Source organism: Hyperolius riggenbachi, chromosome 1, assembly GCF_040937935.1.
Source record: "Hyperolius riggenbachi isolate aHypRig1 chromosome 1, aHypRig1.pri, whole genome shotgun sequence".
Taxonomy (NCBI): Eukaryota; Metazoa; Chordata; class Amphibia; order Anura; family Hyperoliidae; genus Hyperolius; species Hyperolius riggenbachi.
The window spans coordinates 687799866-687815994 of record NC_090646.1 but is presented as its reverse complement, the minus strand read 5'-3'; the positions used below and the strand labels follow the sequence as shown (position 1 = coordinate 687815994).

General features: G+C 50.4%; 1 protein-coding gene across 1 annotated transcript in view; it reads left to right on the top strand.

Moving 5' to 3' along the window:
* NPR2 (natriuretic peptide receptor 2) overlaps positions 1–16129 on the top strand; it is a 253098-nt gene that overhangs the window by 145015 nt on the left and 91954 nt on the right. The window contains exons 9-12 of the mRNA XM_068265792.1: positions 1256–1330; positions 1418–1495; positions 3804–3908; positions 7948–8019. Coding sequence (XP_068121893.1) covers positions 1256–1330; positions 1418–1495; positions 3804–3908; positions 7948–8019 — 330 coding nt within the window. The remainder of the gene's footprint in view (positions 1–1255; positions 1331–1417; positions 1496–3803; positions 3909–7947; positions 8020–16129) is intronic.

Below are 16129 nucleotides of genomic sequence, written 5' to 3'. Positions count from 1 at the left end.
TAGCCCCTCCCATCCCCTCTCATAGGTGTCCCCATTCCTCTGTATAGCCCCTCCCATTCCCTCTTGTAGATGTCCCCATTCCTCTGTACAGCCCCTGCCATCCCCTTTCATAGGCATCCCCATTCCTCTGTATAGCCCCTCCCATTCCCTCTCATAGGTGTCCCCATTCCTCTGTATAGCCCCTCCCATCCCCTCTCATAGGTGTCCCCATTCCTCTGTATATCCCCTCCCATTCCCTCTCATAGGTGTCCCCATTCCTCTGTATAGCCCCTCCCATTCCCTCTCATAGGTGTCCCCATTCCTCTGTATAGCCCCTCCCATCCCCTCTCATAGGTGTCCCCATTCCTCTGTATAGCCCCTCCCATTCCCTCTCATAGGTGTCCTCATTCCTCTGTACAGCCCCTCCCATTCCCTCTTGTACATGTCCCCATTCCTCTGTATAGCCCCTCCCATCCCTTTTCATAGGCATCCCCATTCCTCTGTATAGCCCCTCCCATTCCCTCTCATAGGTGTCCCCATTCCTCTGTACAGCCCCTCCCATTCCATCTCATGGGTGTCCCATTTCTCTGTATAGCCCCTCCCATCCCCTCTCATAGGTGTCCCCATTCCTCTGCATAGCCCCTCCCATCCCCTCTCATAGGTGTCCCCATTCCTCTGTACAGCCCCTCCCATCCCCTCTCATACATGTCCCCATTCCTGTGTATAGCCCCTCCCATTCCATCTCATGGGTGTCCCATTCCTTTGTGTAGCTCCTCCCATCCCCAGGGGAGTAAATACATAAGAAGTAAAGTGATGGAAAGATATTTTATGGATATGGTGAGAAACAGTGACAGCTGGGGAAACAATGGCTGTGCAGATCGGCTTGTTCTGGCCGGCACAGATACATTGTTGTGATCGAGTCGTATCTTTCTTGTGAATCAGACCCGATAACTCCTCCCATTGCAGACATTTGTGGCTTGATAAATGGGGCATGAAGGTCTTCTCCACCTTCTCTGTCATTTATTTTTTGGCTCCTCCTACTATTGTATATTAACTTCCCTGATATATTTACCTGGAGTCAGTTTAGAGGTTGTCCTGTTCCGAGCAGCTCTGTGTCACAATTGTTCTTCATGGTCATTGTGTCACACTTCTGTCCAGGACTTCTGCTCTGCTTGGAGGTGGAGGAGACCTTCCATGCCTTTGCTTGCTCTGTGAGATCTCATTGCTCTGTGTATGACAGTCTCGCTCTGTGTGTGACAGTCTCGCTCTGTCCTAGAGAGGCTCCAGTTACGGTTCTCTGATGACCGCTCACGGGAAATATCAAATTTTTGCCAACACTGGACACTTCAAGGTAATGTACTGAGCCTTAAAAGCACCATTTCAGCCTCTTGTCCCCTTGTCACCCTATCCCTCACCCAACCTTGTCTTCTTCCTGCAGGGGAATGTGGTGGCCATAAAACATGTCAATAAGAAGCGCATTGAGCTGACCAGACAGGTTCTCTTTGAGCTTAAACACGTAAGTAAGGCGCGCAAACTTCTCTGCATGCAACGTACATACTTTTCTAAAAGGTCTAGTGATGATGTTGTGGTCTTTTCTGAGCCTCATTCACTAAAGACAAGTGAATTCACACTCACTGATGACTGTGTGAAAGTTGCTCTTGATTTCAGTCCATTGCTTCAGGCTGGTATGGTGGGGACTTCAGAACCAGCATTACTAGTTATTCTGGGGGTCCCCGGGAGCTCTGGCCTGGTTACATATGTAATGACTCTTGCCTTGCCCTTGACTAAATGGAAGGTTTGCAATGCATCTCTATGCACATTCCTCCAGGAATGGTGGAAGTCTACTAGTGTGATGCATGGTCGTCCAGGAATGGTAAGTCTACTAGTTAGAGGCATGGTCCTCCAGGTATGTGGGAGTGTAGTAGTGAGAGACCAGTTCCTCCAGAAATGGTAGAGGTCAACTAGTGAGAGGCATGGTCCTCCAGAAATTGTGGAAGTCTACTAGTGAGAAGCATGGTTCTCTAGGAATGGTGGAAGTCTATTAGTGATAGGCACGGTCCTCCAGGAATGGTGGGATTCTACTAGAGATAGGCATGGTCCTACAGGCATGGTAGAAGTCTACTAGTGAGAGTCATGGTCCTCCAGGAATGGTGGAAGTCTACTAGTGATAGTCGTGGTCCTCCAGGAATGATGGAAGTCTATTAGTAATAGGCATGATCCTCCAGGAATGGTGGAAGTCTACTAGTGAGAGACTGGTTCCTCCAGGAATGGTGGAAGTCTACTAGTGAGAGGCATGGCCCTCCAGGAATGGTGGAAGTCTACTAGTGAGAGGCATGGTTCTCCAGGAATGGTGGAAATCTACTAGTGAGAGGCATGGTCCTCCAGGGATGGTGGAAGTCTATTTGTGAGAGACCGGTTCCTCCAGGAATGGGGGAGGTCTACAGTGAGAAGCATGGTCCTCCAGGAATGGTGGAAGTCTACTAGTGAGAGGCATGGTTCTCCAGGAATGGTGGAAATCTACTAGTGAGAGGCATGGTCCTCCAGGAATGGTGGAAGTCTAGTAGTGATAGTCATGGTCCTCCAGGAATGGGGGAGGTCTACAGTGAGAAGCATGGTCCTCCAGGAATGGTGGAAGTTTACTAGTGAGAGGCATGGTCCTTCAGGAATAGGGGAGGTCTACAGTGAGAAGCATGGTTCTCCAGGAATGATGGAAGTCTACTAGTGAGAGGCATGGTCCTCCAGAAATGGTGGAAGTCTATTAGTGAGAGTCATGGTACTCCAGGGATGGTGGAAGTCTACTAGTGATAGGCATGATCCTCCAGGAATGGTGGAAGTCTACTAGTGAGAAGCATGGTTCTCCAGGGATGGTGGAAGTCTACTAGTGAGAGGCATGGCCCTCCAGGAATGGTGGAAGTCTACTAGTGAGAGGCATGGTCCTCCAGGAATGGTGAAAGTCTACTAGTGATAGTCATGGTCCTCCAGGAATGGGGGAGGTCTACAGTGAGAAGCATGGTCCTCCAGGAATGGTGGAAGTTTACTAGTGAGAGGCATGGTCCTTCAGGAATAGGGGAGGTCTACAGTGAGAAGCATGGTCCTACTAGTGATAGGCTCGGTCGCCCAGGAATAGTGGCAGTTTACTAGTGAGAGGTATGGTCCTCCAGGGATGGTGGAAGTCTACTAGTGATAGTCATGGTCCTATAGGAATGGTGGAAGTCTACTAGTGAGAGTCCTGATCCTCCAGGAATGGTGGAAGCCTACTAGTGAGAGTCATGGTCCTCCAGGAATGGTGGAAGTCTACTAGTGATAGGCATGGTCCTCCAGGAATGGTGGAAGTCTACTAGTGATAGGCATGGTCCTCCAGGAATGATGGAAGTCTACTAGTGAGAGTTGTGGTCCTCCAGGAATGATGGAAGTCTACTAGTGAGAGTTGTGGTCCTCCAGGAATGGTGGAAGTCTACTAGTGATAGGCACGGTTGCCCAGGAATGATGGAAGTCTACTAGTGATAGGCACGGTTGCCCAGGAATAATGGAAGTCTACTAGTGATAGGCATGGTCCTCCAGGAATGATGGAAGTCTACTAGTGAGAGTTGTGATCCTCCAGGAATGATGGAAGTCTACTAGTGATAGGCACGGTCGCCCAGGAATAGTGGAAGTTTACTAGTGAGAGGTATGGTCCTTCAGTTTTAGTGAGAGTCTTAATCATCCAGGAATGCTGGAAGTCCTTTTTAACCATATATGGTGCTTGCATCTTTATAGGATTATAGCTTTTGTTTTTATCAACTCTTCGGCCAGCCAACTTTCTCCACTTTCTTCTTTTTGTACAGATGAGGGACGTCCAGTTTAATCATCTAACGCGATTCCTGGGAGCTTGTATAGACCCTCCAAATATTTGTATTGTTACAGAATATTGCCCAAGGGGCAGTTTACAGGTAAAGTACTGCGGGATGCATGAGACCGGGGCTGGCAGTAGTAGAAACGGGCAAATAATCAGCATTTTCTAACTTGCATCAGTGGTTATTAGACAAAATGGATTGCTCCACCACCACCCCTAGCCTGATGTACTATATACCGTAACTATACCACTGCTGATAGTGTGTCTCCTGCTGCTCCTTCATGCTCCCAGGCCCAGATTTACCTCGCAGAAGCCTATAGGCACAGATGTCCCGACACCTTAGATGATGCCCTTCATGAACCTACAACCCCCCACCCAACTGCACCGCAAATGTCCTGGCTGGCCCTGCTGTTCCTTACTTCCCTTGCCTGTCATAGGTAGCTGCAAGTGCCCCTTAGCATTAGGTATCCAGAAGTACTCTCAAAATTAAGTAGCTAGAGGCAGCCCCCAAGCTAGAGGTAGCCCCCAAGTATTAGGTAGCTAGAGGAACCTCAGTATTCAGTACCTAGAGGTAGCACCCAAGCTAGAGGTAGCCCCCAAGTATTAGGTAGCTAGAGGAACCTCAGCTGGGAGAGAGGGAGATCTCATCAGTGGAATGGGGAGAGCAGGGGGAGTCATCTTATTTACACTCTCATCAGGACTCTGCACAGGGAAGGAGGGAGGTGCTTGGGGAGGGGAGTGAGCCACCTTCCCATCTTCAGGAGCCTGTAGGCACATGCCTATACTGCCTTATGGTAAATACGGCCCTGCATGCTCCTGTCCACTCAATGTTGTTATTGCTGGATTGGAAGATTGCCAAACATCAATCAACATGTTCCTTTTCTATCAGATTCTATGGGCTCGATTCACAAAGCGGTGATAACTCAGTTATCACGCCTAAAAGACTTTAGGCGTGATAACCTTTGCACTAGCAAAGTTATCACCGCTTTGTGCTCTAACTCGCGCGAAGCTAGCGCGCGTACGCGCGCGCGCAAAGTCCCATAGGGCTTAATGGGAGCTTCGCGCGAAGTGACGGGTGCTGCGTGCGCGCAAAAGTTTGCGCGCGGAAAATTCGCGCGAGTTTCTTCTTATCATGCCTAAACTGAGTTTAGGCGTGATAAAGGGGTTTTCACTCGCGTGCAAACACTTTGCACCTCTTTGTGAATCAGGCCCTATAGCTGTTACACACAGCCCTTCCTGTAGGCCTGGCTAGGCTGGATCTACACTGTACATTAGCCTCATGCTTGCTGTGTATGGGGGCTGTCAGAGAGCCCCAGTAACCCCTGCCCTCTGCTGAAGGCTCCGACCATTGCAGAAGTGGAGCGTGGCGTGTTGGAAGATGGTGACCTGGCCACAGATGCCATTCCTATCTGTAGAATGTGCTGGAGGCCCCGTCTCACAACTTGGGGAAGCGTAAAGGATCTCACTTTGCTGGAGCCTATAAGACCCCTATATTATAGGCTGATAGTGTATTATATGTATTATAGATATATAGTCAGATACCACAGGACACCTTCACAGGTCTTGTGGAGTCCAGGCCTGACCACCAGGGGGAGCTGCACTATGTTATAGGCTGATAGTGTATTATATGTATTATAGATATATAGGCAGATACCACAGGACACCTTCACAGATCTTGTGGAGTCCAGGCCTGACCACCAGGGGGAGCTGCACTATGTTATATGCTGATAGTGTATTATATGTATTATAGATACACTGTATAGTCCGATACCACAGGTCACCTTCACAGATGTTGTGGAGTCCAGGCCTGACCACCAGGGGGAGCTGCACTGTATTATAGAGTGATATTTACATAATTACTTGGGTTGATAAAAGACATATGTCCATCGAGTTCAATCAGTAAAAAGTACAACTCCAGCCTACTCCCTCACATATCCCTGCTGATCCAGAGGAAGGCGAAACCCTTACAAGGCATGGTCCAATTAGCCCCAAAAGGGAAAAATTCCTCCCCGACTCCAGATGGCAATCAGATAAAATCCCTGGATCAACATCATTAGGCATTACCTAGTAATTGTAGCCATGGATGTCTTTCAACGCAAGGAAAGCATCTAAGCCCCCTTTGCAGGTATAGAGTTTGCTATAACGACTTCCTGTGGCAATGCATTCCACATCTTAATCACTCTTACTGTAAAGAACCCTTTCCTAAATAAATGGCTAAAACATTTTTCCTCCATGCACATATGATACCTTCACATTTCTCGTGGAGTCCAGGCCTAACCACCAAGGGGAGCTGCACTATACGACAGGCTGATATTGCATTATATATAAACACAGTATAACCATATAGCACAGCTACGGTGACCAGACGTCCCGCTTTAGCCAGGATGCGTCCCGGATTCGGGGTCCCCTGTCCCAGGATGCTTTGCGTCCCGGGAAACGTCCCACTTTCAGCCGCGGGATGTACCGGCCTCGGGACTCTGGCCACCGTACTATTGCATGAACTGGCCGCCAGTTCCTAGCCCGCAGCCCACCTCCAGCCTGCATAGTCTTCTGGCAGGCAGAGCAGGGCTACGGGAAGATGGCGTCCGAAGCCCTGCACTAGAGACTATTTGTGTCCATCTTCCCGTAGCCCTGCTCTCTACCTGTGCCAGCGCGGAAGACTGCAGGAGGATCGTCCAGGGAGCTGCGCGCCAGAGGCCCACGGGAGAGGAGACTTCTGTCAGGTGAGTAAATTCCTTTTTTTATTTCAGGTGAAATGTTTCCCACATTGCCTTATTTTCTGCTGAATTGTTGCCCCCATTGCGTGTATTTTGTGCTGACATGTTGCCCACATGGCGTTATTTTGTGGTGTCTGGGGTAACTGTTGCTGCATTTATTATTTAATGGTCATAGTTGGCTATATTTGCTGCTTTGGGGTTACAGTTACGCTCCACCCATACAATGTCATGGCCACGCCCATTTTTCAACGCGGCACGCGTACGCGAACACCCCCCCCCACCCACCCATTTTTTGGTGCGGCGCGCTACGTGCGCTGGAGTGAGCTCTGAGATGTTTCCCACAATGCATCACTGCTGAAATATGCAAATCATCCATTGTTGTCCTTAGAAGCTAGCCACGCCTCCAGATCCGCTGGAATGCAATGATGTGTCTGCTTGTTAATTGTACAGAGCCACAGTAGTCCAGCATGCATACAGACGGATTGGTTGGATTGGTTGGTCCTCATCAGTGCATGGCATGGATTAATGTGGCTCTATGGGGTAGGACATGAAGCACCCAGAGGTACAGACTAACCAGCAAGCTCCTGGTGAACCAGAACTCATTGGAGTGTGGAAGGGGCTACAATGGTCCAAAAAGGGGCTCTTGGCAAGATAGCAGTTTTTGGCCACTGCTAATGATCATCTGGCTTTTTTAGTAAAATTTGGTGGGGACTAATGTCCACCATTCCCTTAGACTGTCTCCAGGCCCTGGGCAACTGCCTAGACTTGCCTTGTAGATGATCCGACTCTGCTGGGGGGAAGGGCTGCACTGTATTATAGATAGGCGGGACACCTTCACAGGTGTTGTGGAGTTCAGGCCCTGACAAGCCACATGAGGGGAACTGGAACAGTCTTAGGTAGGTAGGTGGATGGTTTGGCTAATCAGTCTGTGATTACACAGTTGCCCACCCTTAAAGGACAGCCGAACTTAGAGGTATTTGGAGGCTATACACATACAATCCAATCTGAACTCAACCCTTCATTGAAGACATTTTTTAGTACTTTATTTCATCCATATGCGGTGATACAGCAAAAACAGAAGAGCAGGCGACTATCACTAGTATTTGGAGGCTGCCATATTTTTTTCCTGTTAATACTAGTTGCCTGGCAGCCCTGCTGATCTGATCTCTGTGGCTGCAGTAGTGTCCATAGTGTCTATGTCTAAATGTATTAGAGGCAGCGGGTCAACAGGACAGCCAGGCAACCGATACTGCTTAAAAGGAAATAAATATGGCAGCCTCCATGTCCCTCTCAGTTCAGTTCTGCTTGAATAAATTACTCAGAGGCTTACATGGGTGTGGCCTGTCCATGTGGGTGGGGCTATAATGACTGGCCTGTGAGGGGATTTTGCAGCAATCTCTCAGTCTCTTCTTCCTGCAGGACATCCTGGAAAACGACAGTATCAACCTGGACTGGATGTTCCGAAATTCACTCATCAATGACATTGTGAAGGTGAGGGAAAGGTTGTCTCTGTGGGGGAAGTACTGCTCTGGTAACATGTCTGGTGTCTCTGCGGGGGAGGTACTGCTCTAGTAACATGTTGTCTCTGCGGGGAAGGTACTGCTCTGGTAACATGTTTGGTGTCTCTGCAGGGGAGGTACTGCTCTGGTAACATGTTTGGTGTCTCTGCGGGGGAGGTACTGCTCTGGTAACATGTTTGGTGTCTCTGCAGGGGAGGTACTGCTCTGGTAACATATGTATCGTCTCTGCGGGGGAGGTACTGCTCTGGTAACATATTTGGTGTCTCTGCAGGTGACATATTTGGTGTCTCTGCAGGGAGGTACTTCTCTGGTAACATGTTTGGTGTCTCTGCAGGGGAGGTACATGGTGACATATGTATTGTCTCTGCGGGGGAGGTACTGCTCTGGTAACATATTTGGTGTCTCTGCGGGGGAGATACTGCTCTAGTAACATGTGTTGTCTCGGCGGGGGAGGTACTGCTCTGGTAACATGTGTTGTCTCTGCGGGGAGGTACTGCTCTAGTAACATGTTGTCTCTGCAGGGGAGGTACTGCTCTAGTGACATCATTGTTGTCTCTGCAGGGAAGGAACTGCACTGGTAACATTTGTTGTCTCTGTGGGCGAGGTACTGCTCTAGTAACGTGTTGTCTCTGCGGGGGAGATACTGCTCTAGTAACATGTGTTGTCTCTGCGGACGAGGTACTGCTCTAGTAACATGTGTTGTCTCTGCGGACGAGGTACTGCTCTAGTAACATGTGTTGTCTCTGCGGGCGAGGTACTGCTCTAGTAACATGTGTTGTCTCTGCAGGGGAGGTACTGCTCTAGTAACATGTGTTGTCTCTGCGGGGGAGGTACTGCTCTAGTAATGTGTTGTCTCTGCGGGGAGGTACTGCTCTTGTAACATGTGTTGTCTCTGCAGGGGAGGTACTGCTCTAGTAACATGTGTTGTCTCTGCGGGGGAGGTACTGCTCTAGTAACATTTGTTGTCTCTGCGGGGAGGTACTGCTCTGGTAACATATTTGGTGTCTCTGCGGGGGAGGTACTGCTCTAGTAACATTTGTCTCTGCAGGGGAGGAACTGCTCTAGTAACATGTGTTGTCTCTGCGGGGGAGGTACTGCTCTAGTAACATGTGTTGTCTCTGCGGGGGAGGTACTTCTCTAGTAACATTTGTTGTCTCTGCGGGGGGGGGGGGTACTGCTCTGGTAACATATGTGGTGTCTCTGCGGGGGAGGTACTGCTCTAGTCACATGTGTTGTCTCTGCGGGGGAGGTACTGCTCTAGTAACATTTGTCTCTGCGGTGGAGGTACTGCTCTAGTAACATGTGTTGTCTCTGCGGGGGAGGTACTGCTCTAGTAACATGTTGTCTCTGCGGGGGAGGTACTGCTCTAGTAACATTTGTCTCTGCGGGGGAGGTACTGCTCTAGTAACATGTGTTGTCTCTGTGGGGGAGGTACTGCTCTAGTAACATGTGTTGTCTCTGCGGGGGAGGTACTGCTCTAGTAACATTTGTCTCTGTGGGGGAGGTACTGCTCTGGTAACATGTTTGGTGTCTCTGCAGGGGAGGTACTTCTCTGATAACATTTTTGGTGTCTCTGCAGGGGAGGTACTGCTCTGGTGACATATGTATTGTCTCTGCGGGGGAGGTACTGCTCTGGTAACATATTTGGTGTCTCTGCAGGGGAGGTACTGCTCTGGTGACATATTTGGTGTCTCTGCAGGGAGGTACTTCTCTGGTAACATGTTTGGTGTCTCTGCAGGGGAGGTACTGCTCTGGTGACATATGTATTGTCTCTGCGGGGAAGGTACTGCTCTAGTAACATATTTGGTGTCTCTGCGGGGGAGATACTGCCCTAGTAACATGTGTTGTCTCTGCAGGGAAGGAACTGCACTGGTAACATTTGTTGTCTCTGCGGGTGAGGTACTACTCTAGTAATGTGTTGTCTCTGCAGGGGAGGTACTGCTCTAGTAACGTGTTGTCTCTGCAGCGGAGGTACTGCTCTAGTAACGTGTTGTCTCTGCGGGGGAGGTACTTCTCTAGTAACATGTGTTGTCTCTGCGGGCGAGGTACTGCTCTAATAACATGTGTTGTCTCTGCGGGCGAGGTACTGCTCTAGTAACGTGTTGTCTCTGCGGGGGATGTACTGCTCTAGTAACATGTGTTGTCTCTGCACGGGAGGTACTGCTTTAGTAACATGTGTTGTCTCTGCGGGGGAGGTACTGCTCTAGTAACGTGTTGTCTCTGCGGGGAGGTACTGCTCTAGTAACATGTGTTGTCTCTGCAGGGGAGGTACTGCTCTAGTAACGTGTTGTCTTCGAGGGGGAGGTACTGCTCTAGTAACATTTGTTGTCTCTGCGGGGGAGGTACTGCTCTGGTAACATATTTGGGGCCTGATTCACAAAGCGGTGATAACTCAGTTATCACGCCTAAAAGACTTTAGGCGTGATAACCTTTGCACTAGCAAAGTTATCACCGCTTTGTGCTCTAACTCGCGCGAAGCGTACGCGCGCGCGCGCAAAGTCCCATAGGGCTTAATGGGAGCTTCGCGCGAAGTGCCGGGTGCTGCTTGCGCGCGCAAAATTCGCGCGAGTTTCTTCTTATCATGCCTAAACTGAGTTTAGGCGTGATAAAGGGGTTTTCACTCGCGTGCAAACACTTTGCACCGCTTTGTGAATCGAGCCCTAGGTGTCTCTGCGGGGGAGGTAGTGCTCTAGTAACATGTGTTTTCTCTGCGGGGGAGGTACTGCTCTAGTAACATTTGTCTCTGCAGGGGAGGAACTGCTCTAGTAACGTGTTGTCTCTGCGGGGGAGGTACTGCTCTAGTAACATGTGTTGTCTCTGCGGGGAGGTACTGCTCTGGTAACATGTGTTGTCTCTGCAGGGGAGGTACTGCTCTAGTAACATGTGTTGTCTCTGCGGGGGAGGTACTGCTCTAGTAACATTTGTTGTCTCTGCGGGGGAGGTACTGCTCTGGTAACATATTTGGTGTCTCTGCGGGGGAGGTAGTGCTCTAGTAACATGTGTTGTCTCTGCGGGGGAGGTACTGCTCTAGTAACATTTGTCTCTGCAGGGGAGGAACTGCTCTAGTAACGTGTTGTCTCTGCGGGGGAGGTACTGCTCTAGTAACATTTGTTGTCTCTGCGGGGAGGTACTGCTCTGGTAACATGTGTTGTCTCTGCAGGGGAGGTACTGCTCTAGTAACATGTGTTGTCTCTGCGGGGGAGGTACTGCTCTAGTAACATTTGGTGTCTCTGCGGGGGAGGTACTGCTCTGGTAACATATTTGGTGTCTCTGCAGGGAAGGAACTGCTCTAGTAACATGTGTTGTCTCTGGGGGGGGGGGGGGTACTGCTCTAGTAACATGTTGTCTCTGCGGGGGAGGTACTTCTCTAGTAACATTTGTTGTCTCTGCGCGGGGGGGGGGGGGGTACTGCTCTGGTAACATATGTGGTGTCTCTGCGGGGGAGGTACTGCTCTAGTCACATGTTTTGTCTCTGCGGGGAGGTACTGCTCTAGTCACATGTATTGTCTCTGCGGGGGAGGTACTGCTCTAGTAACATTTGGTGTCTCTGCGGGGGAGGTACTGCTCTGGTAACATATTTGGTGTCTCTGCAGGGGAGGAACTGCTCTAGTAACATGTGTTGTCTCTGGGGGGAGGTACTGCTCTAGTAACGTGTTGTCTCTGCGGGGGAGGTACTTCGCTAGTAACATTTGTTGTCTCTGCGGGGGGGGGGGGGGTACTGCTCTGGTAACATATGTGGTGTCTCTGCGGGGGAGGTACTGCTGTAGTCACATGTTTTGTCTCTGCGGGGAGGTACTGCTCTAGTCACATGTGTTGTCTCTGCGGGGGAGGTACTGCTCTAGTAACATTTGTCTCTGCGGTGGAGGTACTGCTCTAGTAACATTTGTCTCTGCGGGGGAGGTACTGCTCTAGTAACATGTGTTGTCTCTGCGGGGGAGGTACTGCTCTAGTAACATGTGTTGTCTCTGCGGGGGAGGTACTGCTCTAGTAACATGTCTGGTGTCTCTGCGGGGGAGGTACTGCTCTGGTAACATGTTTGGTGTCTCTGCAGGGGAGGTACTGCTCTGGTAACATGTTTGGTGTCTCTGCAGGGAGGTACTTCTCTGGTAACGTGTTTGGTGTCTCTGCAGAGGAGGTACTGCTCTGGTGACATATGTATTGTCTCTGCCGGGGGAGGTACTGCTCTGGTAACATATTTGGTGTCTCTGCAGGGGAGGTACTGCTCTGGTGACATATTTGGTGTCTCTGCAGGGAGGGACTTCTCTGGTAACATGTTTGGTGTCTCTGCAGGGGAGGAACTGCTCTGGTGACATATGTATTGTCTCTGCGGGGAAGGTACTGCTCTAGTAACATATTTGGTGTCTCTGCGGGGGAGATACTGCTCTAGTAACATGTGTTGTCTCTGCAGGGAAGGAACTGCACTGGTAACATTTGTTGTCTCTGCGGGCGAGATACTGCTCTAGTAATGTGTTGTCTCTGCAGGGGAGGTACTGCTCTAGTAACGTGTTGTCTCTGCAGGGGAGGTACTGCTCTAGTAACGTGTTGTCTCTGCGGGGGAGGTACTTCTCTAGTAACATGTGTTGTCTCTGCGGGCGAGGTACTGCTCTAGTAACATGTGTTGTCTCTGCGGGCGAGGTACTGCTCTAGTAACGTGTTGTCTCTGCGGGGGATGTACTGCTCTAGTAACGTGTTTTCTCTGCAGGGGAGGTACTGCTTTAGTAACATGTGTTGTCTCTGCGGGGGAGGTACTACTCTAGTAACGTGTTGTCTCTGCGGGGAGGTACTGCTCTAGTAACGTGTTGTCTCTGCAGGGGAGGTACTGCTCTAGTAACGTGCTGTCTTTGAGGGGGAGGTACTGCTCTAGTAACATTTGTTGTCTCTGCAGGGGAGGTACTGCTCTGGTAACATATTTGGTGTCTCTGCGGGGGAGGTAGGGCTCTAGTAACATGTGTTGTCTCTGCGGGGAAGGTACTGCTCTAGTAACATTAATCTCTGCAGGGGAGGAACTGCTCTAGTAACGTGTTGTCCCTGCGGGGGAGGTACTGCTCTAGTAATATTTGTCTCTGCGGGGGAGGTACTGCTCTAGTAACATGTGTTGTCTCTGCCGGGGGGGGGGGTACTGCTCTGGTGACATCATTGGTGTCTCTGCAGGGGAGGTACTGCTCTGGTGACATCATTGTTGTCTCTGTGGGGGAGGTACTGCTCTAGTAACGTGTTGTCTCTGTGGGGGAGGTACTGCTCTAGTAACATGTGTTGTCTCTGCGGGGGAGGTACAGCTCTAGTAAAATTGTCTCTGTGGGGGAGGTACTGCTCTGGTAACATGTGTTGTTTCTGCGGGGGAGGTACTGCTCTAGTAACATTTGTCTCTGCGGGGGAGGTACTGCTCTAGTAACATGTGTTGTCTCTGTGGGGGAGGTACTGCTCTAGTAACATGTGTAGTCTCTGCGGGGGAGGTACTGCTCTAGTAACATTTGTCTCTGTGGGGGAGGTACTGCTCTGGTAACATGTTTGGTGTCTCTGCAGGGGAGGTACTTCTCTGATAACATTTTTGGTGTCTCTGCAGGGGAGGTACTGCTCTGGTGACATATGTATTGTCTCTGCGGGGGAGGTACTGCTCTAGTAACGTGTTGTCTCTGCGGGGGAGGTACTGCTCTAGTAACATGTGTTGTCTCTGCAGGGGAGGTACTGCTCTAGTAACATATGTTGTCTCTGCGGGGGAGGTACTGCTCTAGTAACGTGTTGTCTCTGCGGGGGAGGTACTGCTCTAGTAACATGTGTTGTCTCTGCGTGGAGGTACTGCTCTAGTAACGTGTTGTCTCTGCGGGGGAGGTACTGCTCTACTAACATTTGTTGTCTCTGCGGGGGAGGTACTGCTCTAGTAACGTGTTGTCTCTGTGGGGGAGGTACTGCTCTAGTAACATGTGTTGTCTCTGCGTGGAGGTACTGCTCTAGTAACGTGTTGTCTCTGCGGGGGAGGTACTGCTCTAGCAACGTGTTGTCTCTGCGGGGGAGGTACTGCTCTAGTAACATGTGTTGTCTCTGCGGGGAGGTACTGCTCTAGTAACATGTGTTGTCTCTGCGGGGGAGATACTTCTCTAGTAACATTTGTTGTCTCTGCGGGGGGGGGGGGGGGGGTACTGCTCTGGTAACATATGTGGTGTCTCTGCGGGGGAGGTACTGCTTTAGTCACATGTGTTGTCTCTGCGGGGGAGGTACTGCTCTAGTAACATTTGTCTCTGCGGTGGAGGTACTGCTCTAGTAACATGTGTTGTCTCTGCGGGGGAGGTACTGCTCTAGTAACATGTTGTCTCTGCGGGGGAGGTACTGCTCTAGTATTATTTGTCTCTGCGGGGGAGGTACTGCTCTAGTAACATGTGTTGTCTCTGCAGGGAAGGAACTGCACTGGTAACATTTGTTGTCTCTGCGGGCGAGGTACTGCTCTAGTAATGTGTTGTCTCTCCAGGGGAGGTACTGCTCTAGTAACGTGTTGTCTCTGCAGGGGAGGTACTGCTCTAGTAACGTGTTGTCTCTGCGGGGGAGGTACTTCTCTAGTAACGTGTTGTCTCTGCGGGCGAGGTACTGCTCTAGTAACATGTGTTGTCTCTGCGGGCGAGGTACTGCTCTAGTAACGTGTTGTCTCTGCAGGGGAGGTACTGCTCTAGTAACGTGCTGTCTTTGAGGGGGAGGTACTGCTCTAGTAACATTTGTTGTCTCTGCAGGGGAGGTACTGCTCTGGTAACATATTTGGTGTCTCTGCGGGGGAGGTAGGGCTCTAGTAACATGTGTTGTCTCTGCGGGGAAGGTACTGCTCTAGTAACATTTATCTCTGCAGGGGAGGAACTGCTCTAGTAACGTGTTGTCCCTGCGGGGGAGGTACTGCTCTAGTAATATTTGTCTCTGCGGGGGAGGTACTGCTCTAGTAACATGTGTTGTCTCTGCCGGGGGGGGGGGGTACTGCTCTGGTGACATCATTGGTGTCTCTGCAGGGGAGGTACTGCTCTGGTGACATCATTGTTGTCTCTGTGGGGGAGGTACTGCTCTAGTAACGTGTTGTCTCTGTGGGGGAGGTACTGCTCTAGTAACATGTGTTGTCTCTGCGGGGGAGGTACTGCTCTAGTAAAATTGTCTCTGTGGGGGAGGTACTGCTCTGGTAACATGTGTTGTTTCTGCGGGGGAGGTACTGCTCTAGTAACATTTGTCTCTGCGGGGGAGGTACTGCTCTAGTAACATGTGTTGTCTCTGTGGGGGAGGTACTGCTCTAGTAACATGTGTTGTCTCTGCGGGGGAGGTACTGCTCTAGTAACATTTGTCTCTGTGGGGGAGGTACTGCTCTGGTAACATGTTTGGTGTCTCTGCAGGGGAGGTACTTCTCTGATAACATTTTTGGTGTCTCTGCAGGGGAGGTACTGCTCTGGTGACATATGTATTGTCTCTGCGGGGGAGGTACTGCTCTAGTAACGTGTTGTCTCTGCGGGGGAGGTACTGCTCTAGTAACATGTGTTGTCTCTGCAGGGGAGGTACTGCTCTAGTAACATTTGTCTCTGCGGGGGAGGTACTGCTCTAGTAACATGTGTTGTCTCTGCGGGGGAGGTACTGCTCTAGTAACGTGTTGTCTCTGCGGGGGAGGTACTGCTCTAGTAACATGTGTTGTCTCTGCGTGGAGGTACTGCTCTAGTAACGTGTTGTCTCTGCGGGGGAGGTACTGCTCTAGCAACGTGTTGTCTCTGCGGGGGAGGTACTGCTCTAGTAACATGTGTTGTCTCTGCGGGGAGGTACTGCTCTAGTAACATGTGTTGTCGCTGCGGGGGAGATACTTCTCTAGTAACATTTGTTGTCTCTGCGGGGGGGTGGGGGGTGGGGGGTACTGCTCTGGTAACATATGTGGTGTCTCTGCGGGGGAGGTACTGCTTTAGTCACATGTGTTGTCTCTGCGGGGGAGGTACTGCTCTAGTAACATGTTGTCTCTGCGGGGGAGGTACTGCTCTAGTATTATTTGTCTCTGCGGGGGAGGTACTGCTCTAGTAACATGTGTTGTCTCTGTGGTGGAGGTACTGCTCTAGTAAAATGTGTTGTCTCTGCGG